This window comes from Leptodactylus fuscus, chromosome 4 (assembly GCF_031893055.1).
Source record: "Leptodactylus fuscus isolate aLepFus1 chromosome 4, aLepFus1.hap2, whole genome shotgun sequence".
Taxonomy (NCBI): Eukaryota; Metazoa; Chordata; class Amphibia; order Anura; family Leptodactylidae; genus Leptodactylus; species Leptodactylus fuscus.
This window is the reverse complement of record NC_134268.1, coordinates 55,636,154-55,663,812: the sequence shown is the minus strand read 5'-3', so window position 1 is coordinate 55,663,812 and position 27,659 is coordinate 55,636,154. Positions and strand designations below refer to the sequence as shown.

At 39.9% G+C, this 27,659-nt stretch overlaps 1 protein-coding gene across 2 annotated transcripts in view; it reads right to left on the bottom strand.

Moving 5' to 3' along the window:
• TOX (thymocyte selection associated high mobility group box) overlaps positions 1 to 24,945 on the bottom strand; it is a 219,660-nt gene extending 194,715 nt beyond the window's left edge. For both annotated transcript variants that reach the window (XM_075270543.1, XM_075270544.1), the window contains exon 1: positions 24,452 to 24,945. In XM_075270543.1, the coding sequence (XP_075126644.1) occupies positions 24,452 to 24,553 (102 nt within the window). In that variant the 5' untranslated portion in view covers positions 24,554 to 24,945. The remainder of the gene's footprint in view (positions 1 to 24,451) is intronic.
• Positions 24,946 to 27,659: the final 2,714 nt, after the last annotated feature.

The following is a 27,659-nucleotide window of genomic DNA, read 5'->3' as shown; positions in this document are numbered from 1 at the left end:
ATGACAATTTCTCCTGAACACCCTTACTTATGTGTGGACTATTATACTCTGGGAGGTCACTAAGAACTGCACAATAATCGGTTATTATACTGTGTGGAGGTTCTAATGTACCACTAGTGTCTCCCGCAATATAATTTTCCTTAATACCTTCCCCCGCTGTATAATGCTCCTTAGTGCCCCCATCCACTGTATAATTCTCCTTAATGTCCCTGCACACAGTATAATGCTCCTTCGTGCTCCACACACAGTATAATGCTCCTTAGTGTCCTCCCACTGCACAGTATAATGCCACATTCAGAAATATTTTTTCCTAATTATTCTTGTGTATAGTTTTATCCAAAAGATAACATAAATACTGGATGTGTTCATTTGCAGTTCAGCTCGGACCTTTACTTGATAGCGGACCTTTATTAAAATAAGTTGAGTTGAGATGAGCGAACAGTAAAATGTTCGAGGTTCGATATTCGTTTCGAGTAGCCCCTCAATATTCGACTACTCAAATCGAATATCGAACCCTATTATAGTCTATGGGGGTAAAATGCTCATTTCAGGGGTAGGCAACATTCGATCAAACTATACTTACCAAGTCCACGAGTGAGGGTCGGGCTGGATCCTCCGAGAAGTCTTCTCCTTGCAGCGTCCCCGTGGCATCTTCCGGCTCTGAATTCACTCTGCCAGGCATCGGGCCTGGGCAGAGGCGACTGAGCATGTCCGCACTACAAGCGAGCATGCGCAGTCGGCTCTGCCCAGGCCCGATGCCTGGCAGAGTGAATTCAGAGCCGGAAAACGCCGCGGGGAAGCTGCACGGAGAAGACTTCTAAAGGTAGGAGAAGAACCAGCGTTGATTGGCCGACTGTGTAGCAATCAATGTTGGTTCTGCATCAAACTTTTACATTCGAATAGAGAGTGGTACTCGATCGAGTACTACTAGCTCATCTCTAGATACGATCTGACTGCTGGCTAGCAAATCCCATCCACACATTACACAAAAATACTGTTGTGTTTTTGGAAGTCACAGCATGTTAATTACACCTACGGAAATGCTGGCGGTTTCCCTATAGGTATAATTGAAGCAGAAAGTCACAGAGGAAAACTGCAAACTTTCTCTGAAACACACAATGGGAAAAACCACGATGTGTTGCCAGTTTTTCTGAAATGTTTTTCATAATACTGATACATTTGACCAACTTTTCCTAAGCAGTCATATGTTTTCTACTTGTAACTTTTCGAACCATTCATGGCATTGAACATGACTTTTAATCTTCTCTACAATACAGTATCATTTTGTTAAACACTGGTATTTTTCACCATTAGGATTATGAGATCAGGAGATGCTCTCTGACAGATAATGAGGCGCTCTACAAAATGAAAAAGTAACTCCGAGTCTCAGAAACAAATGATAATTGAGTCAGTTTTCCAAGATGCAATAATAACATAAAAACATTCTTCTCTCATAAAGTGTGTATGCATATTTCTTTATTATGCCATTTCAACTCTCTCAAGTACAGTAAAAAATAAGACAGAAAAAACTCAATATGGTTTGGATTACCGAACATGTTGAGGAGGTCATAAATAAACTTTACTTCAGTGTTTTTTTAATAGTCCATTTGATTCTTTCTTTTTATATCGTTGGAATTAGAACAATTCAGACGTGTAGAGAAAATAACTGGAGGATTGTGACGCAACATAAATCATTAGGAAGTTTTCTAGATGATATACTTTGGAGTTTATTTTGTCCCAGTAGTTCATCTTCGGAATATAATTTAAAGTTAAAATGTAAAACTGTAAAATTCTCAGTTACATAAAGTTTTTAAATTGGTTTTGTAATTCTCGCTTTTGTAAAGTACTTTGCTTTTGCAATCTATTATATGCATGAAAGTTATGCCGAAAATGAGAATTTGGAGGCTTCTATTTGCCGGTTCCGTAAGATGTGCATAAGCATACACAAGTCTATCCGTGTATCTTGCCCAGGCGGATTCTCTTCCATGATAAGGCTATTTCAGGTTGTATAAACAGTCATAAAGCTACACTTTTTTTCTTTAAACCACATGTTTACTTTTTTTTGCACATGAAGGCCGCACTAGAAGGCCACCTACTGTATTCATATGGCTTTACTAATCCAGAAGAGGATTAAGGATTCAGATTTATGTGTATCTCAGATGGACACCAAAGATTCAGATTTATGTGTTCCTCAGAAGGACCCCAAAGAAGATCCAAAGTATTTCAGATTCTTCACCTCAAACCTTGATGAGTGTCCAAGCTCAGTGACCTCCATTGATGATAAAATTGATATGTCTTAGGCTGGGTTCACACCAGTGCTTACTCTCCATTTGGGGATTCCGACCCCATTCCACTAGTAAAATGAGAAGAGTAAAGTCCAGCAACAAGGACTTTCCTCTCCACATTGTTTGGGGCAGAAACTTGGCAGACCCCATTGTAGTCTATAGGGTCTGCAGGCTTTTTAAGCAAATTGGGTTTACATTTTTTGGATCCCCAAGTGGAGCCAAATAACAGAAACCTGAGCGCAGGTGTGAACACAGTGGTATTTGTTATCATTGTGAATGCATATTGCTATAAGAATGCTATTGTTATGACACTGACAGATAATTCAAAAGATAGTAACATCCTAAAAAGTGACAGAAAGTTGCTAGACTATGCCAAAACTTTATGATCAATGTGGGTCTGACTTCTGAGAACCCACTTATCCTGAGAATGAAGAGGAGCAAAACAGAAGCAAGCTCCATTTAGGTCAGGTGGTTAGGGAAACCTAAAATAGTATGCAGAAACTAAATTCTAGACTCCTAGCTTAGGCCTGGTTCACATCTGGGCTCGGTATTCCATTTGGGGAGTCCATTTGGGGACCCCCTGAATGGAATACCGAACGTATTAAAAAGCGGTGAGCAATGAAAGCACACGGACCCCATAGACGTCATGTGGTGTCCACATAAATCATGTGGAGAGGATAGCAGTTCTTGAAGCACTTTATTCTTCGCATGACTTGTGTGGATACCAAGCGGAAAACCCATGAACCCCATTATAGTCTATGGGGTCCGTGTGCTTTCATTGCTCACTGCTTTTTAATGCATTTGGTATTCCATTTGGGGGGTCCCCAAGCAGACTCCCTGAACAGAATACCAAATGCAGATGTGAACCAGGCCTTAGCAACATGCCATTACTTTATACCATGCGAATACATCTTTATGTAATATGTAAGAAAATGACATAGATAACTATATAACTTTGAGTGTTATATTTGCAGGTGTAGGAAAAAGTAGATTTAGAGGATCTAATTTCCAGTTAACAAGGATGTTTTCGTGTTCATTTGACCTAGTTTATCATTAGTGGAAAAGTTTCAATAAAGAAGCAAAATGTAAATGAGAGAAATAATCAGATATGAAAACACTTTGGTTTGCTCTGAGGCTGAGAAAAAATACCATTTTACCACAAGACATTTAATTGGGGAGATTTCTCACTGACTTGACTGTCCGAGAATACAGATAGCCATGCACTAAAGAGCTCAGAAGTCAGTACTCTAATTCACAATGGTATCATATCCAAGTATTCACCTCAACCTCAATGGATCTCACAAAATATGTACCCTAAACACTACATTGCAAGTAGAGGAGTAAAGGTGACATTACAGATGTGGCTTCAAACCAAGACTTCCCCAACCCTTCCCCGGAGCTATTTTTGGACAAACTATCTTATTGTTTGTAAATGGACTAGGCTGAGGCTTCCCTTACCTAGTTACATAGTAGATGAGGTTGGATGAAGACATCAGTTCATCAAATCCAACCTATACCTCTACACTCCCCTACTGTGTTGATCCAGAGGAAGGGAAAACACCCCATGAGGCTTATGCCAATTGCCCCATTTCAGGGGGAAAAAATCCTCCCTGACTCCAATCTGGCAGTCAGTATAAAAACCCTGGATCAATGTGTCCTTAAAATCCATAACCCGTAATATTGTTCTCTTTGAGAAAGGCATCAAGGCTTCAAAAGGGAAAACGGGGAAACAGTTTACAGCAGTTTTATTGCGTTTTATCCCTATGCTTCCCCAATGGATACAAGGAGAAAATACGTGCAGGGGACACCCCTCTTTAGAAAGCTTACTTTTATATCTCCCTCTTGATGTGGCCCACTCATTCCATAATCTTGGAGGCATGGATATATGGATATAACATGACTGCAAAGATGTTTGCTGTGTCTTGTCGTCCTCTTAGTTTTTGTATACAGATTGTATTGAGAGTAAGAGGGCAATGTACTATTACCAGTGTTATCTTATCTGCTGTTAGTATGTTTGTAGTGCCCCCAACCCTGCAACCCACCCCACACGTTTCCATACACAGGCGGTTATGAAAATATGTATCTACATTGTTGTCTTCTTTATCTGATCTTTGTCATATACAGTCAAAAAGTTATTTTTATCAATCAACAGTCCCATCAATGGAAGCCCAGACCATATCACATATCACGGCAGAGACCATTGGGCCAATAAACTTATTATTCTGTTACCTAAAACAACAACCTCCATAGACTGACTACAAATGTAATTCCGTCCAGAATCATAAAGGTTCTCCACCATCATGAGATATGAGTCCCTTCATTCCATTGCGATGTGAAAGACTGATCTTTGCTTACTGGAAGTTTCTGGTTGCGATGGTTTTTAGTGTAGGCATCACAACCACGTATTATTTTTGCTGCTAGATAATCGAATTATTAATTGAAAAAAATAAAAAAATTTAAAAATGTATTTTTCGTTCACTTATATCACATTTTCTTGGAATATTTTGGTAAGTTTGCAACAGCATAAGAAATCAGAAAGCGAAGAAATGCTTTCTTATGTCACTGTGTAGATATACATTCCAGCGTATATACACAATGTGTAGCCTGCACAGACCTAGTGGTTCTTTTCTGCTGTCAGCTTTTCCCTTTCTAACCTTGAACGGGCCCCACTTTATGATTACATTAACATGGCGTTTGGGTAATATGTTACACATGTAAATGCATAACTCCCGTAGAAAAGCAATATAAATTCCAACCTGGATAATACTTATATGTATGTTGCTGAAACATTTCAAAGTTTGTTACAGATGGAAGGAAAGGAATCTCGTATATGCGAACAGTTTTATTTCAACGCACAATGCAAACATTGGTAATACAGAGGAAGAGCCGTTGACAGGCGTCAACCACCTTTTTGCAGATGTTATATGTAAAGAGTAATATGAGTGTCAGGAGCACATTTCAACTCATATAATAAAGTGATTGTGAAAACATAATTGAAGTCTCCTTCTCCACTGTATTAGCAAAGAAAGAAACAACACTGCAAAAAAATCCCGTAAGAAGCAGAAAATTGTTCCGCAGGCAATTTATGCGACATATTTTCCTGCGGTGTTATTTTCTTGCATTATCGCACATAATGGAGAGCAGATCTGGATGATTAGTATGATAGATTTTTCTAATAAAATATGATGTAGCTTTTACAATAGTGCATTGTATTCCAGTGAGCACATCACTCCCAGTATGCTAAACATCTACTTAACTTTTAGGACAAGGTTCTTTGCACATGTTTTGGTAGTGGTCCAGCCTTCAAATGTTTCCAACTGACCCACTGCCTACTGGATTATGTACCATTCTGGTGAAAATAGTTGTATTGTGCTTTATCCTAATCCAATGTGTATAAGAGAAAGAGACTATTATATGTTTCACGATCCAACATGGCCTACTGTGTATTTATTTCTAAAGTCCGGATGCTGTACATTGGATGCTTTGTAAAAGGTTGTATGGATACAAAAATATTGGTGAAGTCATATGCTTCATCTGTATATAAGGCTCTGTTCAGACTAGCATTATGGCTTCTGTACATAAGTATAACAGATTTGTGCAGATCCTAATAAATCCTAGTGAATCCTATTGACTAATAAAGAGCAAAGAAGTCACAGACAGGACTGTTTGGACTCTGATAACATAACTAGAGACGGTATTCGAAATACTCGTACTCGATCGAGTACCACTCGCTATTCAAATGGAAAAGTTCGATGCAGAACCAGCATTGATAGGCCGAATGCTATACCTTTGGCCAATTAACGCTGGTTCTTCTACTACCTTTAGAAGTCTTCTCCATGCAGCTTCCCCGTGGCGTCTTCCAGCTCTGAATTCACTCTGCCAGGCATCTGGCCTGGGCAGAGCCAACTGCGCATGTCCGCTTGTAGTGCGGGCATGCGTAGTCGGCTCTGGCCAGTTCCGATGCCTGGCAGAGTGAATTCAGAGCTGGAAGATGCCGCGGGGACGCTGCAAGGAGAAGACTTCTCGGAGGATCCAGCCCGTCCTTCACTCGTGGACTTGGTAAGTATAATTTGATCGAATGTTGCCTACCCCTGAAACGAGCATTTTCCCCCCATAGACTATAATAGGGTTCGATATTCGATTCGAGTAGTCGAATATTGAGGGGCTACTCGAAACAAATATCGAACCTCGAACATTTTACTGTTTGCTCATCTCTAAACATAACATTAGAGTTTTCTAACATGCTATGTTGCTACCATTTCCTATATCCATATGGGGTAAGGCTTGGACGTATGCCACTGTATAAGTATACAGCTGCATTTGTCACATATAGGGTACCATTGTAAAAAACATATACTGCCTAGGAGACATTTTACTAGAACTCTCTCTAGGGAATAGCCTAGCGGACGCATACGTATTCTACATGTGATAAAAGAAGACTTGATCAATGAGACCCTATGAATGTGTTTAGCATATGTTCCAGAAACTTTCCCAGTTGAGTCCTAGTGGGTTTGGTAAAAAAGAAAGACCAATGAGATTCATTTGTTTAATTAACGGCCTATTAAAAATGGATACAAAATGCCTGACATTTGACCATCAAAAACCAGACAAACATAGACAGACAATGGCCATCAAAAATGATCCGTTAAAAATGGCGAATGGTGAAAAAAAATTAAAAAATGTATAAATTATTCTTTATCCCGCATATACATTTTTTTAAAAAAATGAGACATTTCATCTTTAAACAAGAAAGGAACACTGACAGAAAATATGTTTATTTCATTATTTTCACACAAAATCAATTAGCCAAATTAATCCTTCATAGGTGAACATAAAAGACAGGCTGTGCACAAAACAGAATTAATTAACAGAAGCATATTATTCTCCTATCAGAATACACATTCATAAAAAGCTTTGCATTGCTGGAATAATGTGTCCTGCTTGTTAAATCCTTTTGTCTGCTTCAAGTCATTAGCGGCAGAGAATAATTTGGATGAAAAAGTTTATAATTCAATATACTGAGATATTTTCTTATATAGTTACTAAGATGAGGAAGGGTGAAGGAGGGAGAGGAATGAGAGATGTGAAAGATACAGAGTAAACAGGGATAATAGAGAAAGTGATAGAGGAAGAGGAGGTGAAAAGAGAGAGAGAGAGGAATGAGAGATCTGAAAGATACAGAGAAAACAGGGAGGGTAGAGAAAGTGATGGAGGAAGAGGAGGTGAAGAGAGAAGGGGAGAGGAATGAGAGATCTGAATGATACAGAGAAAACAGGGATAGTAGAGAAAGTGATAGAGGAAGAGGAGGTGAAAAGAGAGAGGGAGAGGAATGAGAGATCTGAAAGATACAGAGAAAACAGGGTTAGTAGAGAAAGTGATAGAGGAAGAGGAGGTGAAGAGAGAAGGGGAGAGGAATGAGAGATCTGAAAGATACAGAGAAAACAGGGTTAGTAGAGAAAGTGATAGAGGAAGAGGAGGTGAAGAGAGAAGGGGAGAGGAATGAGAGATCTGAAAGATACAGAGAAAACAGGGATGGTAGAGAAAGTGATAGAGGAAGAGGAGGTGAAAAGAGAGAAGGAGAGGAATGAGAGATCTGACAGATACAGAGAAAACAGGGAGGGTAGAGAAAGTGATAGAGGAAGAGGAGGTGAAGACAGAGGGAGGAATGAGAGATCTGAAAGATAAAAAGAAAACAGGGAGGGTAGAGAAAGTGATAGAGGAAGAGGAGGTGAAAAGAGAGAGGAAGAGGAATGAGAGATCTGAAAGATAAAGAGAAGAAAGGGATAGAAGTGAGAGTGACAGAGGAAGAGGAGGTGAAGAGAGGTTGAGATATGGTTGGAGTGAGAGAGAGATACAAGTGATAGGAATAAAGAGGTAGGGAGAAAGAGAGAGATGTGTTGTAAAGAAGAAGATGGTGGGAGTAAAAAAAAGGTAGGGAAGAGTGAGGCAGAAGATGAGGAGGAGTGAAAATTAGACGAAAACAGCTAAGGCGTACAAGGAAGAGGCTGGAAAAGAGAGAGAGGATGGGAAAGCCAGGGGAGGGCCGAATGGTGGGTGGGAGACAGAAAAAGTAAAAGAGGAGAAAAGAAAGAATAGAGAGGAGGTAAAGGAGGTATTGAGAGAAAGAGAGGAAAACAGGAGTGATGGTGGAATGTGAAGATGTAAGAGGGAGAAAAAGATGGGTGAGAGAGAGTGAGAAAGACAAAGAGGAAAGAGGGGAAGAGTTGAAATGAGAGAAATAGCGAAAGGGAAAGAGAAAGAGGTGAGTGAAATGAAGAGGAAAGGAGAGAATAGGGAAAGAGAAAGAAAAGGGTGCTAGTAAAAGAGAGGGGAAATGAAGAAGAAGAGTATGGGTAAAATTAAAAGAGGAAAAAGAGGAGCAAGAGAAACATGTGAGTGACAGAGAAAGGTAAAAGACAGAGAAAGAGAGCAGTTACAGAGTAAGACAAAACAGAGAATAAAAGGAGCGGGTGGGAGTAAGAGGAAGAGTGAGGAAAAGAAGAAGGCGATTGAAAAGGTAGGAGTAAGAGAGGGAAAATGAGAGAAGGCGATAGAAAGAGCATGTGTGACAGCGAGGGTGAGAGATAGAGAGCAGATGTATCCTGACTGTTAATAGTCATGACAAATTGCCTTGTTAATGAATGTTACACACTGAAAGTGCCAGGACTGATTAAACTACTATTTTCCTCTATCTGATAAAGATAGACTTGGGAACTCCAGCAGTGGACAACTATAATGTTGTGCCAAATACCTCCAGGGCACAGTGTGGTATGTAGAAAACCAGAGATGCAATGTGAACACTTTGATAGAGACTCTGTATACCAAACAGTTTTTACAGAAACTGACGCAGCATGAGATTAAGAAAAATCATAATAGAGCCCGAATCTGCATCTCTAAACTTGGAAAACTTTCAACTTTTTTTTCCCATTCTGTTTGCCTCTGAAAGTAGAATTCCACCAATGGAATAATTGTGCCTTGCATTTAATGTCAAATCTTTCTTTCCTTGGTTAGCCTCTTTGTTTGTGCAAAATTGGCAGCCGTCCAAATTCAAAGTACTCCCATTCATTTACTCACCAATAAACCAATGTCATTCTGGTTCACATCAGTCAGAACACTAAGCCTTAAACAACATAAAAGCCTGGTTTTTACACTTATGGACTGGGTGCATGTTTTACAGAGCTAAAATCTGGATACATTTCTCCACCAAGTGTATATATATTTATGCCATTCACCAGTGTTTGAAGCAATTGCTGACATACTTGCTAAAAAATGAAAATGGAATAAAAAAACTAACAGATTTATATAAAGTCTTGTGTAATGAAAATAAAGTACAGAATACTAAACAGTGTAGAAAAGTACTATATAGCATAGGGTAGAATAACTGGATTAAAGGGGGCGTCTGTTTTACAAGAAAAGTTTACCAAAAGGTGGCCATATACTATACACTAAAGTTGACCAATTTGGGGTAGAGACAGTTGTCAATTCCAACACTGGCTTCAAAATAAGATTATTATTTTTAATTATATTACACAATTATTAATATTGTATAAGTCGTTCGATCTTTTTAATGAATTAGAAGGATCCAGAAGGAACCAGCGTTGGGATATGGAAAAACAGCGGAATCAGAGTCAGCGGTTCGTTGTTGCAACTCATCAGCTGCGATTTCAACTATACCAAAGATTTGTTGAGGGAAATTTAACAAACTTATCCATTTAGAGACCACAAAATCATCGTCTTCCTTTGGGAAAGAAGTCGGCCATCTTTGAAACTTTGACCAATATTTTCAACGATCTTCTTGAAAGAATGTACCCAGAAGGATTGTTTGTCCCTTATCCCATGTCACTGAAATTGTATTGCCAGTCTGAACGACTGTAATGTCTAATATGGTCTAAAATATCTATGGCTGGATCTGTCAAATGTTTGTTCACCAGATTATCTTAGATGGTTTGTTTAGCAGTTGATCAACCACCAACCAACTTCAATGTAATGTGAGACAATAAAGACTACAAAGAGCATTTCAGTCTTTGGAGGACCCAACACATTAGTGTATTGCCCTTTGACTTTAATGGGCACATGTAATTTTAAATTGTCCATGTGGTGACCCTGTAGCAAAACTGAACATCTGTTACCAGTTCCCTCCCATACTAGAGGTGTTTTCCACTGTACATTATGGAATAGCTACTTATACAATTCCCGGATCTACAGCATAAGGATACATTCACACAACTGATGGTGAAAACAGTCGTGAGAAACATCAAGTTTTCATGGCCATTTTGCACCTGAGGGGCAACCCATTCCACATATCCCTCATACATTTGAGTCTATGGAAATGTACAAAAGTAGGACGATCCCCCTTTTGACAGCCCATGGAAATGGTTACAAAAATTTGTCATGTGTAATAGCCCCTATTCATACGCATTGAATTTAATGTGGCTGTCACACGGTGGATATTCAATATTGTGGGAATATAGGGCAAGTGTTGATTCCATAAAGATGTAAACCAATTCATGGTTATGTATTATAGAAGATAAGTCTTTATGTAAGAGATGGTGCTACGGTCCAGTGTTAAAATCTATAGGCCCAAACTGTACTTTGTGTAGTGTAGATTTTCTATGTAAATTTAGATGGAATGTAAATTTTTTGTGGCATGACCTGCTATGAAGGTACCCTACTCAAAAAGACTATATTATCATATAGAGTGTGAACAGCTTCATAAAACTGTGGGGACTCTTCATGTGTCACCTCGCGAGCTTTGTTTGCTTTGTAATGTGCACGAGGCTCATTGGGGAACAACCCAACCCGGTAGGTTTAATAAGATGAATTCTGAAAATCTATGTCTGCTTTGCATCTGCAAACACTATAACACACATTATATTGTATGTATATATGGAGACCGCTCAAATGTGATGTATAGCTACATATCACAAATACTATCATGACTAGGTCACTGTTTTATGGGCTTGGGTGGCTATTCACCACTGGGCACTGGGCTACATACAATGCACATCAATTATATATTGGTATACTAGTGAGCTATTAGGTTTTCATTATACTCAAGGGCTATCCTTAATCCCCAAATAGTTAACCAGCAGCGCCCTTATGTTTGCTTTGCCGTTCATGAAGTATTCAGTGTGAGTATTAGCTCAGGCATCCATTTTTTCTCTTGGAGATATCAGCTTGTCCAAAGCAGCTGAATTTTTGGCCATCCAATTGGGAATGTGATTGGGAAACTATTATCTCATCTCTCAGGCAGTAAAATGAGTCTGCATGTTGTGTGAGATAGGGACTATGGACTTAAAATCCGCATTACATAGAGTAAGCCTTTGCATAGCCACCGCACAAGCTGTTAGGTGGCTCCATTATCAGCGCCCATTACTTTTTGTAAATGTATTTTATTTTATCAGATGGGTAAAATAGACGTGTGAATGGGAAAATACTTGTGATGTTCTGTAAGGTTAAATGATGTAGGATAAACTGTGCGGAGTAGAGGTTCCTCACTTTGTTCTCTATTGTTAAAGGTGATGGAAAGGCCACATAGTTTTGGACACTTTAAGGCTGAACAGTTTAAGTAGATTAAGTAGTTTTGTAGAATTTCTGTTTTCATATTTTTTTTTACGTGTGAATTTGTTCTACGCCAGTCTGTAAGACCTGAGGCGCACTAGAACCTACTGGATAGACACTAACCTGCAGCTCATAGAGCTAGATCATCCTTAAAATATATTACAGGGAGTCTGTCAGCAGCAAATTGGTTATTAACCTAATCACAATACCTTGTCAAGGTGATGCTACAGTTTCCAAATTCAGCTTTAGGGTCCAATTTTCATAGAAATTGATGGTTTATTTATATGCAAATGGGAAAAGTGCTTTGCCCAGGAAGTTCAAGCTGAAACCCAAGTCCAGTCAAGCTAAGGTACAACACCAAAGCACATTCTCCTAACTTGCATATGAATAAAATTATTATATACACGAAAATGGGACTCCAAAGCTGAACAACAGGGGCATATATGGAAACTGTAGAATGACCTCTACAAGGTACTGGAATTCGATTTCCAACCAATTTACTGCTGACAGACCCCCTTTAATGTGGTGTTAACTAGTTAAGAGGGCTCAGGACGCTGTTTCCGTATGTACCATAGATATTTGTATAAGTTATGGAAACAGTGTATCCATTTACCTATATGAGGGTTACCGAAACAGCATAGGACAGCCATGTTCGACTATTTCCATAAGCCCCAGCCTGGTGGTCTGGACATTAACCCCTGTATTTTCATCTCACCATGACGGGCTGAGATAGAAAAAAACTCTTTAAAGGGAGTCGGTCACCAGAATCCAACATGTCAACCCAATTATGTAGATAGGGTCACCTAAAACAAATGTGTTTTCCCCTTGTGTGTCCAGTGTTTTAATCAATAAACAAATTAACTCTGGCGTTGCCACTTTTTGGGGCAAAGCTTCAAAGAGCCTATTCTGGATCAACACTGTAGGGTTATAGGTTGGACTTGATGGACTTGGCTCTTCATCCAACTTCAACTCTCATGTAACTATTTGCATATTGACAAAGTCAGCAATATCTTGGCAACAGAGGAACCGAATCACAAGGGGGAAACACTGGTTGATTTAGGTCACTCTAACCCAGGGGTCTCAAACTCGCGGCCCCCCGAACAATTTTGTGCGGCCCGCACAAGCCTAGGGACGCCGGATCCAAGTTGAATCCGGACGTTTCACCATTTTGCCCACAGGCAGTTTTATATACTGCCGGAAAGCTGACAGTGCGCTGAGTTCAGCACACTGTCGGCTTTCCCGATGTGGGCCCAGTGTGAAGAGCTTACGGTCCGGTACCGTAGCTCTTCTATGGTCAGAAAAGCGTCTCTGACACTCAGTCAGAGACGTCCTTCTTCACAGCACAGCCAATCGCGCTGTGCTGTGAGAGCCGGGAGGAACGCCCCCTCCCTCCCTGATAATGCTCGTCTATGGACGAGTACTGCGAGCAGAGGGAGGGGGCGTTCCTCCCGGCTCTCACAGCACAGCGCGATTGGCTGTGCTGTGAAGAAGGACGTCTCTGACTGAGTGTCAGAGACACTCTTCTGACCATAGAAGAGCTACGGTACCGAACCGTAAGCTCTTCACACTGGGCCCACATCGGGAAAGCCGACAGTGTGCTGAACTCAGCGCACTGTCAGCTTTCCGGCAGTATATAGAACTGCCTGTGGGCAAAATGGTGGAAGGTCCTCTTTAAACATTGAGGTGGAATGAAGGGGCTCATGACACTGGGGGCAGACGAAGGGAGGGGGGAGAACGGCATGACACTGGGGCAGAAATGGAGGGACATGAATCTGGGGGCAGAGATGGGGGGGACATGAAACTGGGGGCAGAAATGGAGGGACATGAATCTGGGGGCAGAGATGGGGGGACATGAATCTGGGGGCAGAGATGGGGGGACATGAATCTGAGGGCAGAGATGGGGGGACATGAATCTGGGGGCAGAGATGGGGGGACATGAATCTGGGGGAAGAGATGGGGGGACATGAATCTGAGGGCAGAGATGGGGGGACATGAATCTGAGGGCAGTGATGGGGGGACATGAATCTGGGGGCAGATGAAGGGTGTATATGTAACTGGGGGAAAGATGGAGGGGGGACATATAGTTTACGGGTGACTGTAGGAGGATTATACAGTGTGGGGGCACATGAAAAATGAATGGGCGGAGTCAACATAAAAGTGGGTGGAGCTAAATTTGCCACGGTGCGGCCCGCCGACTGGCTGGGATCTTGCTCTGCGGTCCACATGCTGAGTTGAGTTTGAGACCCCTGCTCTAACCTATCTACCTGCGAGGCTGGGTTGGTATGCTGGTAACAAACTCCCTATAAGACACGACTTCTGCTTAGATAATGCTAAGTGTCTTTGTTTTCAATTTTTTGTTTCTTCAGCCATCCCAAACAATTAATTATTCCCTTATTACAAGATTAAACATGATAGTGTTTACAGGAGCATGTCTGCATAAAATCTGTATTAATTGTCTCTATCGTCAATTATTAGCTTCCCGGCTACACCGAAGACATAATGTGAATAATGCAGAACAGAGATGGATGTAAGTGATATAGTCTCTTTAAGGTGACAACCTTTGTTGTATTTATTAGAGAGACTTGAATGTATTATTAATGCCCGGCAGCTGCACCTGAACTGGTGCCACAAATATAATCGGCCTTTATGGGTATCAGGGGAGAGAGATAGGAGCCACTTAATGACCAAAACTCATGATTAGCACTTGATGTGAACTTTACAAGGCAAACGACTTGGTGTAAGACTATTGTGGAACTCCAGATGTAACCAGTCTACAGATAAAACAAGCCAAAGAATTTACATGTTTCCAAAGGGTTACGATCCCACGAGCGATCCCTAACATGATAAAGAACGACATGTTTGCTTAAATATGATCATTTTTTTTTAAATATGCAGTTGTATTTTTTCTTTGATAATTAATTCTACAACCAGTTCTTTAAAATTAGATTTTTGCAATAAATTTTCAAGAATTAAGCTTATAAAAGTAACAGCGTGATTTACTTCAAAAGCTCAAACCTGGCAAAGAAAAGATTACCCCATTAGCCTTAGTAACTGAACGGAGTACTGAAAAGTCCATTATGAATAGTCTTTTATGCTCCGGCAGAAAGTCATTAACATAAAATAAATCATTAGCTTTGATATTAAGCCTCCACTGTGAAGAGGTTTTTATTAATAATGGTCATGACTGCATCTGTCAAATGTTGAAATATATTCTTTTTTTTTTGTAGAAAGAATGTCATCATTTTGCATTCAAGGTTTTTGAGGGGTGAAACCAGACCAAGGCTTAAATAATGCATTAGGCAGTAATCCCCTAAATCAACAACCAGAAGTAAAAAAAAAAAAAAAAATCCAAGCCTAACCAGTTGGGAGCATTTGTTTTCAGTGTCCTTTTATTTTACCGTTTCTATCCTTTTTACGACTTGTATTATAGGTTCCAAATTTCGACGCTTCTCATTTGAAACCTGATTTACAAATTGTTCACCCTATTGATATATGTCCCATCGTGAAGCAATAGCACAATGCCAGTTGTTACTATGATATCCTTGATCAAATACTTAAAATATCAATAGAAACCACAGTTGAGTCTCCTTCTAAAGCCTTTTAGGATCTCAGCCAAGGTTCCAAGATGCAAATAGCAGTTTCTAGAGCTTAGTTGCATAAACATCATCATGCTGTGCTTTTAAAACATAGCGGCCAATAAATAGGAGCAGGACAGTCTACAAATTCACTGATCCAAACGCTGAAGGATTTTGACAGATTCCCTTAGCTAGATATGACATGTGTATCGATAATGAGCTTGTTTTGACTTGGTATGGATGGAGTCTTCTCATCTGAAAAGTATTTTGCACCCTCCATCTCAATACTTCAAGTTGCCAAGAGCACAAATGTTTCAGAAATATACAGACGCTTTTAACATTATGGGCAAGGGAAACAAATCAAACACTGGATCAAAAAAGAGCCCTTGGAAGCTCAATGACTAGAAATTATAATACTGTACATTAAACAAAAATCATACTGAAGAACAGCTGAGGCCATTAAAATAGACTTTTATGAACCCATCTGACATAATGCAATATTGATTTAAACGGCTTAACTCAAACCACGTACAAGATATATTAAATCAGCCAGTCATGGTTGAAAGGAATGAAAGTATTTTATGTCACTATAAACATGGATAATATGATTTTCATGGCAGTTCTCAAATACCATATGTAAATACGCTTAAAGAGGAAATATTACTAATTATACAACATGGACGTCATTGGAATGAATCTACTAAATGAAATAAAGTAGACAACAAGAACTCAACCGACATAAAATGGACAAGATTGTAATGGCACGTTCAATCCAACGCCATTCCATGACTTCAGCCTCATGACATCATACACCTAGTTTTCTACAAAGGTACTTAAATAAATCCAGTATAAACCTCGAGTAACCGGCTTGTCTTAAGGAAGTAAATGTTTATTGGATGGATGGTTGCCTACAGTTTCAGATTAATTGCAATTCAGTAGAATGGGAGGAACTATCTTGAGATGATCAATATCTGTTATGTATTATATCAGTAAGGCTTTCTCCTACACCGAAATTTGACTTTGGTAGTAGAGTTGTGTTTACATAGCCAATGACTGCTTGAGTTTCTTGGTTATCTGGTAAATTTTAATTCTTACGACAACTGGACCCTGCACAAGTCGACTGTCTTGGGCTGCCTTTGCAATGGTAACTTGTACATGGGATGGGGAAGGAGGTAGAGGGTTCCAAAAACTGTAATGTATCATGGTAGTCTCAGTGCTGTACGGTTCTCCTCCCATTTAAATGAATAAGATAAGATAATCCTTTAATAGTCCCACAATGGGGAAATTTCAGTGATACAGTTTCATGGATGGTACAGTAGTATATACATGAGTCCCCCTTTGACAACAATAACAAAGGATTAAGTCCCGCCCTTCCTATTTCCGGTCGAAGATCTCTTTCCGGTTTTGAGAGTTTGCCATGTCTAGCAGGGGTATAGGCATACTGTTTCGTGGTTACGACGAGCCTGCTGCAGAACCTCATTTGCTAAATGCTATACAGTATATATATTCATTTGCCGAATGCTATATATATGTATAGCATTCGGCAAATGAACACTGATTCTGCAGCAGGCACGTCCTTGCTACGGGCAGGCAAGAGTTTTTCTCATTGGAATGAATAGTCCGATGTTAGACTCCGCCTCCTCAGACGAGCCTCTGGCAGAACCAGCGTTGATTGGCCAAATCACTGGCCACTGGCCAATCAACGCTGGTCTATTCATTTCAATGAAAAAAAGTCAACTGGTAACAGCATACTTACCTGCTCATAGCAAGGACGAGCCTGCTACACAATCAGCCTTCATTTGCCAAATGCTATACACTGTATAGCATTCAGAAAATGAGGTTCTGCAGCAGGCTCGTCGTAACCCGAGGACCATACCCTGAAGTACATACCCAGCCCTGGTTAATTCACTAAGGAACCGGAAGTCTTCTTGCCGCCCTTCCATTGCGCATGTGTCAACCGGAAGTTCGCAGGGGGACTCATGTATAACAAGAGAGAAACACATACAAGCTCATGGCAGATAGAGAAATCCTAGGAATCGTAGCAACTAAAAAAGAAAGAAACACAGACACACTGCAGGATCATTTAGTTCTCTGTGCGGAGTGATGTTAATAATAGTAGCATAACTGCAGTGCATTGGCATTGCCTTCTGCTTCTGGCTCCATTAACTGTATAGGTTATGGCACCTTTGGTAGCCCAAAACAGCCAACTGGCGCCTCTGTAGTAGCATTTTAGCTAATACTGTTATGTGTCATGTTGGCTGTTATGGAGTATAATTGGCTAATATAAGGGAACTGTGGCTGGCACATATATGGGTCACTGTAGCTATTACCGAGGGGCCCAATAAAGTAATAAAGAGAGTCAAATATGCAAATGTAATTCCACTTTACTCCACTAAATGACCCTCCCTTGTCAATCAAATTAACAAATTAACCATCACAACTTCCACAAGTAGAAACCCGACTGCCCTTACAGTGATAAACCCTTCCCTGTGTTCTGTAGGGCCCACTATAGCACAGAAATGAAAATTTAATGGAAATCTAACTGTGCAACATATATAACACACTATCTTTACAATTATATCAAATTTATATAGTTTTCTTTTTTAGTTTTACACAATAAACAGTTATTTTTTAAACAAAATCTCACTCGTTTTAGTGCCGGCATACTTAGACAGCCATAACTTTTTATTGTATTATATTTTCTATTAGTACCAGTTTGTTATATACAAATTTTGATCACTTTTTACTCCATTTTTGAAGGTGATGTGACCAAAAACAGCACTTCTGGTATAGTTTTCATAGTTTTGTTGAATTTGGTGTGTTTTTTTGAATATATAAAGAGTTATTTTATTTTATTTTTTTTACATTTTGTCTAGTCCCTTGAACAGTAGAGGGTCCAATCACATGTATATTACTATACCTGTAATACTGCTGTATCACTGTGCGTCAGTTAGCCTTGTAAGCCCTGCCTCTGGCAGAATCTAATAGGCTAACAGAGATAGCCAACATGGGGGCCCTTTAACAAGTTCCCAGTCACCATAAGATCCCAATGTCACTCTGTGATTGTGTTCTAGGATTCACTACTAAGCAGGCATTTACATTCACAAACCCCTTAGATGTCGTGGTCACTACTGACTGTTGCTTCTAAGTGGTTAAAAAGAGGAAAAAGCAATATTACCAATCTACATAAAAAGTTGGGTACCACCATTTTCAACCTTATTTTTCAGCGATATTACATGTGTATTTTGACTCATAAAATGGAGCAGTTAATCTATGAATCTATTCAAGTGAGCACATAAATATAAGTGTATTTAGTAAATGTAGCGTATGTAACTTTCCTCCATTTAGCTAATGTAAACTCTGTGGTTAAGTCTATGGATGGTATTAAAAATATGCATCCGTGTGTCATGTGTATGTTATTCAGGCTACATAAGTAGCTCTCAGAATTACTATGAGGTTTTATGATGACTTCCATATAAAAGTATCCATATTTATACTAATGAAATACTGATGCCATCCTCAAGTAACATCATCCATACATATGTCAATGATATACCGTATGTTTGTAAACACTTGTACCAGGGTACACCCCACATTATACAGCAGTCTAGAGCTGCATTCACAATTCTAGATGTTTCAGAGCTGAAATCTCTATAAAGGGTAAGTATATTGTTTAACATTAAGAAAATACAACAAACTGATCTTAAACATCCCTATTCTAAAAACTTCTACATCTTTACCCGCTCATTTGTGGGGGTCACCAGTGAACATGTGCCAAACTGTTTACAGACACAAAGACCATTTTCGGCACAGCCTATGTAAGTCGCACATTCTCTTCTTTACATTTTCCACTAGACTTTTGTTACTGTGTACAAATTTGCATGGCAGATGGTAGCCTCGGAGAAGGTGTACATTTTTGTCCTGGACGAATGCCAGATCCATGTGGATCATAACATTCCTAAGTATTATGCAAATGAAAAAACTACACTGACCTGACTTTTGCTCACAAATGTCCATACATATGTAATAAAATCAAACACAGACTCGAAGTCGACACAGAAAAACATTCCTATTGACCCGGATAAAATTGTTTCATTATTGCCTGGTGTATTTAGTGCAAATTAAAGTAGGTCATAAATATCTCTTGGTAAATTCACAGCAATTGGGTTACATTTTGGGTCATGGGTATGATTGAATGTGATTTCTGCGGCCCTGAGTACAGAATTTCGTAGACGAAGAGAAGCTGAGCTGTGTTATATACAGTATAGGTTTATATGTTTTAGGACTGATAGGACTCCTAGAAGAGACAGAGAGTCTTATTTCTTTAATCCACACCTAGCGATTGACAGCTTTTGCTGTATCACTGGGTGTAGGGACTATTCTGTCAATTAGCCTGTGTGTTGGCAGGATGATCAGGACTCATGCTGTCTCATCTAGGAGTCCTGTCAAAATTTATTCTGTTTTTTAAGCCTACTGAAAATTAGATCAATCAATATATCACAGAGCTCAGCTTCTCTATCTCTATCATGATCTGCGTTCGGATAGGACATCAGACAGGTCCACTTTAATAAATGCAGATTCTGAATTATACGTCAGTCTTCATATATCAAATGCATTATAACATAGAACAAACTGTACATTGTAAAGATACAAAAAAAACCCTCCTATCCACATCATGGTCAATGCACCAACGCCCATTATAATTCATATCCTATAGGTAGAAAAAAATGACCCAAGTCCTTGAAGTAGAACTACTTGCCTTAAAGGGGTTGTTATGTGACAAACTTTTGTACGGTTATGACCAATCAATTATGAATGTAAAACTGTTCCGTGTCTCGCTTTTAGGAACCTCACTGTTGCTAGAAATAAGAAGTGACTTTATGTGTGTAGCCATTCTCGAGGAAAAAGTTTTACTCACAGTGAATGGGAACATTTGAGAAAGTTGAATGTGTAGTAAGTTTATTCTTTGGAGAGTGGCAGCCTACACATGGCGAATTCTCTGTCTGAAAATGGGAATTTTGGTCCATTCATGGTAAAGATGACTCTCAAAATATATACACCTCCTAATATATGTTTTGTTAGGGCTCGTTCACATCTGGTCTCCGTTCATGCAGGTTTCCGTTTCCTGCACAAAACTGAGCAGGAGACTGAAACTTGCAGGACTCTTTCATATCCATTGGAATGGGTTTGAAAGATGTCCAGCCGTGAGCATGCAGAAGACGGAAACCACAGAACGGAGACCCAAACGCTAGTGTGAACCTACATGTAATTTAGTTGGAAACTCATAAAGTGGAACAGGGATGCCAAGAAATGGTGAACAACAAAGCCATGAGAACTTCTTTGGTAGACCGAAGGTATATAATGCATTTGGCCATATTGTCACATACTTTATATGCGTTGTGCTAAGCTAAAACTAGATTGACATCAGAAACTACTATATGATGTCGCATAAAATATGGTATCGCACTCAATAATCCATGGCTACTAAACTAAGCAAGGTCTTGTAAATGCTCCCCAAAAAGATGTCAAGTGCCAAATGTGAACACTGCAAATTTGGTGCTTGAAAAAACCCACCAAAATATTAATACTTGCATCAATACACACATGTCAAAATAATACAATATTTTTAATCCATGTTGCAAGGGCATAACCAACAGCCACAAACTACAAGTAACCCAAAAGGGTTTCAGTGCTTGGAACCCCCTTGGGCCCCATTACATTATATTGCTTTTTACAAGATCTATCACCATGCACTTTTGTTAAACATCTATCCACAGATAATGAAACCCTTTCACCAGTAAATAAGAGAATATTTTGCGATTCCGCTAGCCATCGCCTAAAGAGCCCCATTATTTTAGAATAAGAAAAGACCATCTCTCACTTTGCCCATTTCCACTTACAAGCAAATCAATAACAGTTAATTAGACTGAAAATTCAATCCAACAAAAATCTTTCTTCGTCGTTTGTGGCCAATGCAAAAGAATGATATTTCGTAACAATACATTAATGCAGTAGAAAGAGAAGAACACAAATGTTCAATCATTCCAAGCTTGCACATTCAATCCATTCATCTATGAAAGGTAATATCTTAAATGCTAGTCATATCCGACAACATAATAGCATGTTTTGGGAAGAGGTGGAAAGAATATCTAAAAAATAGCAAGGCTTGATGGGCAGGCTTAGGAGAAGTAATAACTATGGTTTATAATGTAACACAATATGCGCAGACCATGATGCAGCCCTAGCACTGGAGCAGATAGAATTAGCCATTGTCAATTCATTTAGAATATTTCTATAGGTCACCGCCAAATAGGAATTTCAAAAACATTCAAAAAAAATTCCAGGTCTTTGGGTCTTATTTTACAACTGCAAGCTAAAGTAATCTTTAAGCACATCTCCGCACGCTTTCATTACCCTGAGAGGTAAAATATCTGTATAAGTAGAAAGTGAAGGGGTTGTAGACTTCATTTTCTCCTGAAGGAGCTTAGCTCACAAAATCTAGTGCACGCTTCTTTGAGGCTCACCATAGGAAGCGGTGTAGACCATTATTTTCTCTCCTACTGATGGCAGGGGTCAGACTCCCTCTCATCGGCGAGACTAACATCTGCTAGAAGTGTCAAAATATCATTATACTGCTATCATTTTTATGTGAATAGACGTTTCATAATACAGAGGAACATCCTATAAACACAACACCCCAATGTGTAACACAGCACACTTATTACATAGGGTAAGATATCCAGGAGCAATGTGAACAGGTCTCTTTTTTTTTTTTTTACTCTTCCATAACAACTGCATTTATCTAAATTTGTCTGACACCTTTGTCAATTTTTATTCTGGATGTATTGTTAAGTCAGGCGCTGAGGAACTTGATGTTTAAAGTAGCCTTGTATTGATCAGTGGCTGCTATTTGATAGCTGGACAAATGTCTGATAGGTAGCTATCCCTCAAGCTACAAGCATTACAAGATAGGCGTCTGAATGAGTTTGTCCAAGCTGCTATCAGATCCTCCAGCTATTACAAACACTAACCAACCAGCACGGCTGTAGTGACTGCAGAACAGCACACATCTATCTTCATTGTGTCTATCATCTTAATAATGATACATAACGAGAGCACTTAAAGGATGGGACAATTAGACACAATCTACACAAAAAGTAACACACCAATCGAGAAATATTAAACGAACTTGACCCCAACCGAAATATTTGACATCAGAATCAAAGCACTGAGCATCCTCTATCTACCCCCTTAAACAGATACAATCTTACAATATTTCCCAATATTGTGTCTTAAAAAATAGATTGTCAACGTAACACAGGTTCTGAATTTCAGCTACTCAAGGACAAAAGCCTTTCCTCCGGGATAATGTATATTAATGGAAGGAGAAGCCAGTAAAGACATCAGATAGAAAACGCAAGCGGCTTATACATGTATGAAACGAGGATCCAACATTAAGAAGTAGTTCTTAATACCAGCAATTAGTGACTTAGCTAATGCTGAAGACATATCTGGTTACATGCTGTAAGGTCACTGAACTCAATTACATTACCGGTTTATTGTTACATTTGGCTACAGTACATTGATGAAAAATACATTTGCGATACCAGAGGACAATTTGTAAACAGAATCTAATAATTGCCACATTGAACCATATCATACGGCGTACTGTATTGTGTGAGCAACATGAAAGTGCGCCGCCGTCACTGGCATTTATCAGTAACAGAAAAGTAATTACCGGGGTTAATTACATAACCCTATGGAAGTGGGGAGAATTTAGAACATTTTCTACCCTGTACGTAGCCCTAGTGGGTTTAATGTAACCACACAACGCGCAATCCTATTGTATTTAATGGATGTATTTCAGACAGCTATCTGTATTTTTCAGCATTGATTAGGACTAATAGACTCAATAATACAATAATACCAAGTCCACGGTGACTTGCAATGCTAAACTTTTAATGTGAGCCACTTAGCAGGACACACACAGCACTTTCCCCAGCACAGTTGTAAGCCTGGAAAGCTGCCTTTGTCATGTAAGTGTTTTGTGCTAAACAAGCTATTTTTATTCATGCACACAAACCTCATCACATCAGTGCAGCGGAGTGTAATTCATGCACACAATCGCCTGCTGCCACTGTGCAGTAATACAGTCATGATATAAAATAACTCCAGACTTCCACAATTCTGGGCAACTTAAATCCCACGGTGCCAGTCCTGACTGGCGGATATAATAACGGTAATAAGTAATTCCTTGTACGCTCAGGCTCATTAAAATACAGGCTGTGATGTTTGCACCGCAACTTCTGTGCACATGTATCAAAGTGCTGCACAAAAGGCGGAAAATTAGGCGTCGCATTTATGAATGAATTATGGCTTTTTCTGGGACACCTACTGCTGGCTCTGACCATACTCTTTTTTTTTTTTGTCATTAGAAAGGGGCGTGGTTAGATAGTCGTATGTCATACAAAGTAGTTATGCCGTGATGACTACTCATATAAGGGACATGTGCGACCTTCTGGAAGTGTTGCAAGACACTTTAAGGAATATGGCGCAAAGGATGGAAGAACACTTTCAAGCAATCCTATGGATTAGTGACCGTATTGATACATGCCCACACTAAATTAGATACACCATCCCGGGTCATGTGGCCACCAGCGCAGTTCTCTAGCACTGTATATACAGTATCGGTACAGATTAGCAATGTACTTTCACATTACAGCAAAACTCAGCAATCCCAAGTAAAGCAAGCCACCTATATACCCGTAAAAAAGAGAGTGCAAGCTGTCAATGCAAGACCTCACCATTGCAAATGTCACAGCACAACATGGAAGTAAGATCTATGGTCTGGAGTTAATCTCATCTAACAGGGGGATGTGTGTGACCCCCTCCAATTGCAAACAGCATCCAGCAGCACATCCACTACACAAAGTCCAGGGCAAGGCACATACAGTACACATACAGTACATGGCTTTGTGTGCATGCATAGTAATAGATACAAGTACAGGCAATAGAAGCTTTGGAAATCACCTTGTTACAATAGTAGGGGTCCAAACAGGGGGATGGTCCCAAACAGGGGGTGTCAGGAGCTGCAGCAGCCTGTGCTGGTGGTGGGTAAAATCTCACATCCATTGCACTGTACACATCAAGGAAACTCCAAGCTAGTTGTATGTCCAGTAGTAGAAAAAGACAGATGCAGGAAGAAGAGCCCAAGGAGCAGGACAGGGATGAAGCCTCCTTCACTGCTGCATGTGGACTCCTGACATAGACTGCAATGTACTGGAAGTCACTGATAAACTCCACGGAGTAGTCAGCAGGGTGACAGCAGCGGTGCACGAGTAGGGCACAGAGTAGTCACCGCGATCAGCTCCCGCTTTCTCCCTCCAGATCCCGTTTGGAAGTTGCCGGATCGTGGCTGATCTCCTGTGAACAAGGGGATCTGTCTTCCCCAGCTTGTGGAATGGCTGCCCCGTGCTCTGCTAGAGGAGGAGGGACGCTGCTGTGTGTGTATGGAGAGCAGAGTGTTTTCAGTTATTAGACACGTTGGATCTGTTGACCTAAACAGCGCCATCTACTGGCAGAAGGGAACTTTCTCTTTGTCCTGAAAATCCATGCGCTGCAGAGTCCAGCAGCAGAGAGGATTATGTCACTACAAGATTATTTCTGGTTACATTGCTATCATTCCTCTACTTATAGACTTGTAGTTTACTGTATACATCATGCATCATGCAGACTATAGGATACATCATGCAGGCTGGGTGTATACAGAGTCACCTAAATGCCAATATGTCTATTAAGGAGGACTTCTTTATTTTAGTTTTTATTGTTACCAAATTGCATTTTTATATTTTTCAGATCAGTTTTTGGTGCTTATAGCCTTGTGCTAATAAAACTTATCTATATGTAATAAATAGCTATAATAAGAATGAATATAAAGTAAGAATTGAAAATAAGAATTCAGAATTCTGGCACAGTCCTTCATACCTTTATATGTATATCCTTTATACCTCATTTATTAAGGGTTGGTTTATTGTAAAGGGGACGGGTTTATCAAAAGGAAACTGTTTAATAGGAGACATCATGGCCCAGGTTTACTAAGGTCCGTTTCAGATCTGCGTTCAGTATTCCGTATTCCGAATGGAATACTGAACGCATTAAAAAGCAGTGAGCAATGAAAGCACACGGAACCCATAGACTATGATGGGGTCCGTGTGTTTTCCACGCAGTGTCCGCACGAGTCATGCAGACAGGAAAGTAGTTCTTGAACTACTATTAGGCTGAGGTCCCATGTTGCGGAAACGCAGCTTCTTTTATTGCAGATTTTGTTGCGTTTTTTTTTTGAGCCAAAGCCAGAAGTGGATGTAGTAGAAGGGAGAAGTATAAGAACTTCCTATATATTCTCCATTCCTTTTGTAGCCATTTTTGGCTTTGGCTCAAAAAAACGCAGCTAAATCTGCAATAAAAGAAGCTGTGTTTCCGCAACGTGGGGCTTTAGCCTTATAGTCTATGGGGTCTGTGTGGTTTCATTGCTCACCGCTTTTTAATGTGTTCAGTAATCCGTACAAGGGGTCCCTAAGTGGACTCCCCGAACAGAATACTAAACGCAGATGTGAACCATGCCCAATAGTCTAAATTTACACCAGATTTATGAATCTGCCATATCCTTACACTGTCCAGGTTAAGTTTATACCATCTTTTAGTTGGTTTTGTTGGAATCAGAATTATACAGCATCATTTTGGTGCATTTTTGGCACATTATGGACATTTAAGGCACGTTCTCTTTTTGAGAGTCAACAACCCACATCTAGAAAGTTGAAAAAGTTTTAGTACAAACTAGATGCACCAGGTTTATGCCATTGTTTAGTCATAGCTGACAATAGTATCTTGGACTGGGTACCAAAATTTGGCCATTTTTTTATGAAAACTAAGCCAGTTAACAAGTGGTGTGAAGTTATAATAGACGGTAAAGATATAAAAAGATATAAAAAGATATAAAAGATTTCTCAAACAGCATCAGACAATTTGATAAATGTGACAGTTTCAGAATGTCTATTCTAAGGGCTAGTTCACACGGGGCAAAATGGTCAGGATTTTGATACAGAATCCGTGTCAAAATCCTGCTCAAAAAACCGCCTTCCATTGAAATCAATGGGAGCTGGTCATTTCCTTTTTCCGCGAGCAGTTTGTTCCCACTCGCGGAAAAAAGAAGGGAGATTCCTTTTCTTCAGGCGGATTCCACGGCTAATTCAGCTGCAGACGTCCGCCTCGCAACACCACCCTCCGGACTAGGCCCATTCATTTGGGCCTAATCCGGGCGGAATGCCACGACAGAATGTGTACACACAGAACTCCATGTGAACTAGCCCTAAGGGGCTGATTTGTAACATTATCTCAGTCAAGAAAGTCAAAATGTAGAGACCATGCAGCTGGAAGTGTTACTGATGCTGTCAAGGTACAGCGCATGCACGAGAAATGCTTGCTGACGCAGAGAAGAATAAGAAGAGGCTGATGCCTTAGCAAAGAAGGTGCATGTAACAGCAGGAATACGGTGCTTTGTTTGAAGCATAGGGAAAACGCCCCCTGTGCTCCGTGCACAGTATTTGCATATAAGAAAAAAAGTGTTTTTGTTCAAAAACACAGTTGAAGAAGAGATGGACAAAGGTTGGAATAGTATAGTTTTTCTACAGGCTAATCCAACATGTCATTGGTGAAATTTGCCTAAATCAAATGATAGACTCCCTTTAAGTATCCTGGAATAACTTATCATTGGGTAGAACTGGTATTTGACCATTATCTGGTGACTACATTATAGAGGTACACTACCATACATGGAAGTAAGCCGCTCAGATGTACTTCCACATGTAGAACTGAGCCACTATATTAAGGCTTCCATTATAGAGTTATACTAACATACACAAAACATCAAACCTCCAGATGACAGAAAGACGGTCACAATCTTGTCCTGGCAGCATGCAACAGCAATTTACATATGATAAACCACCCCTCTAGCCAAAGCTATGCCCCCTTTCACTCTTCCAATCCAACCAGACCTCCAGACAATATAATGCCCATTTGGTGGCCCCACGCGGTTTAGTTCCCCCATACGGTATCATGCCCTCTTTTGGCCCAAACACAGTATCAAGTCCCTTTGTGCCTCCCACACTATTTAATGTCCCCCTAGTGTCCATTGGTCCTTACACGGTATAATATCCTTCTAGTGGCCTCTACATAGTATAAC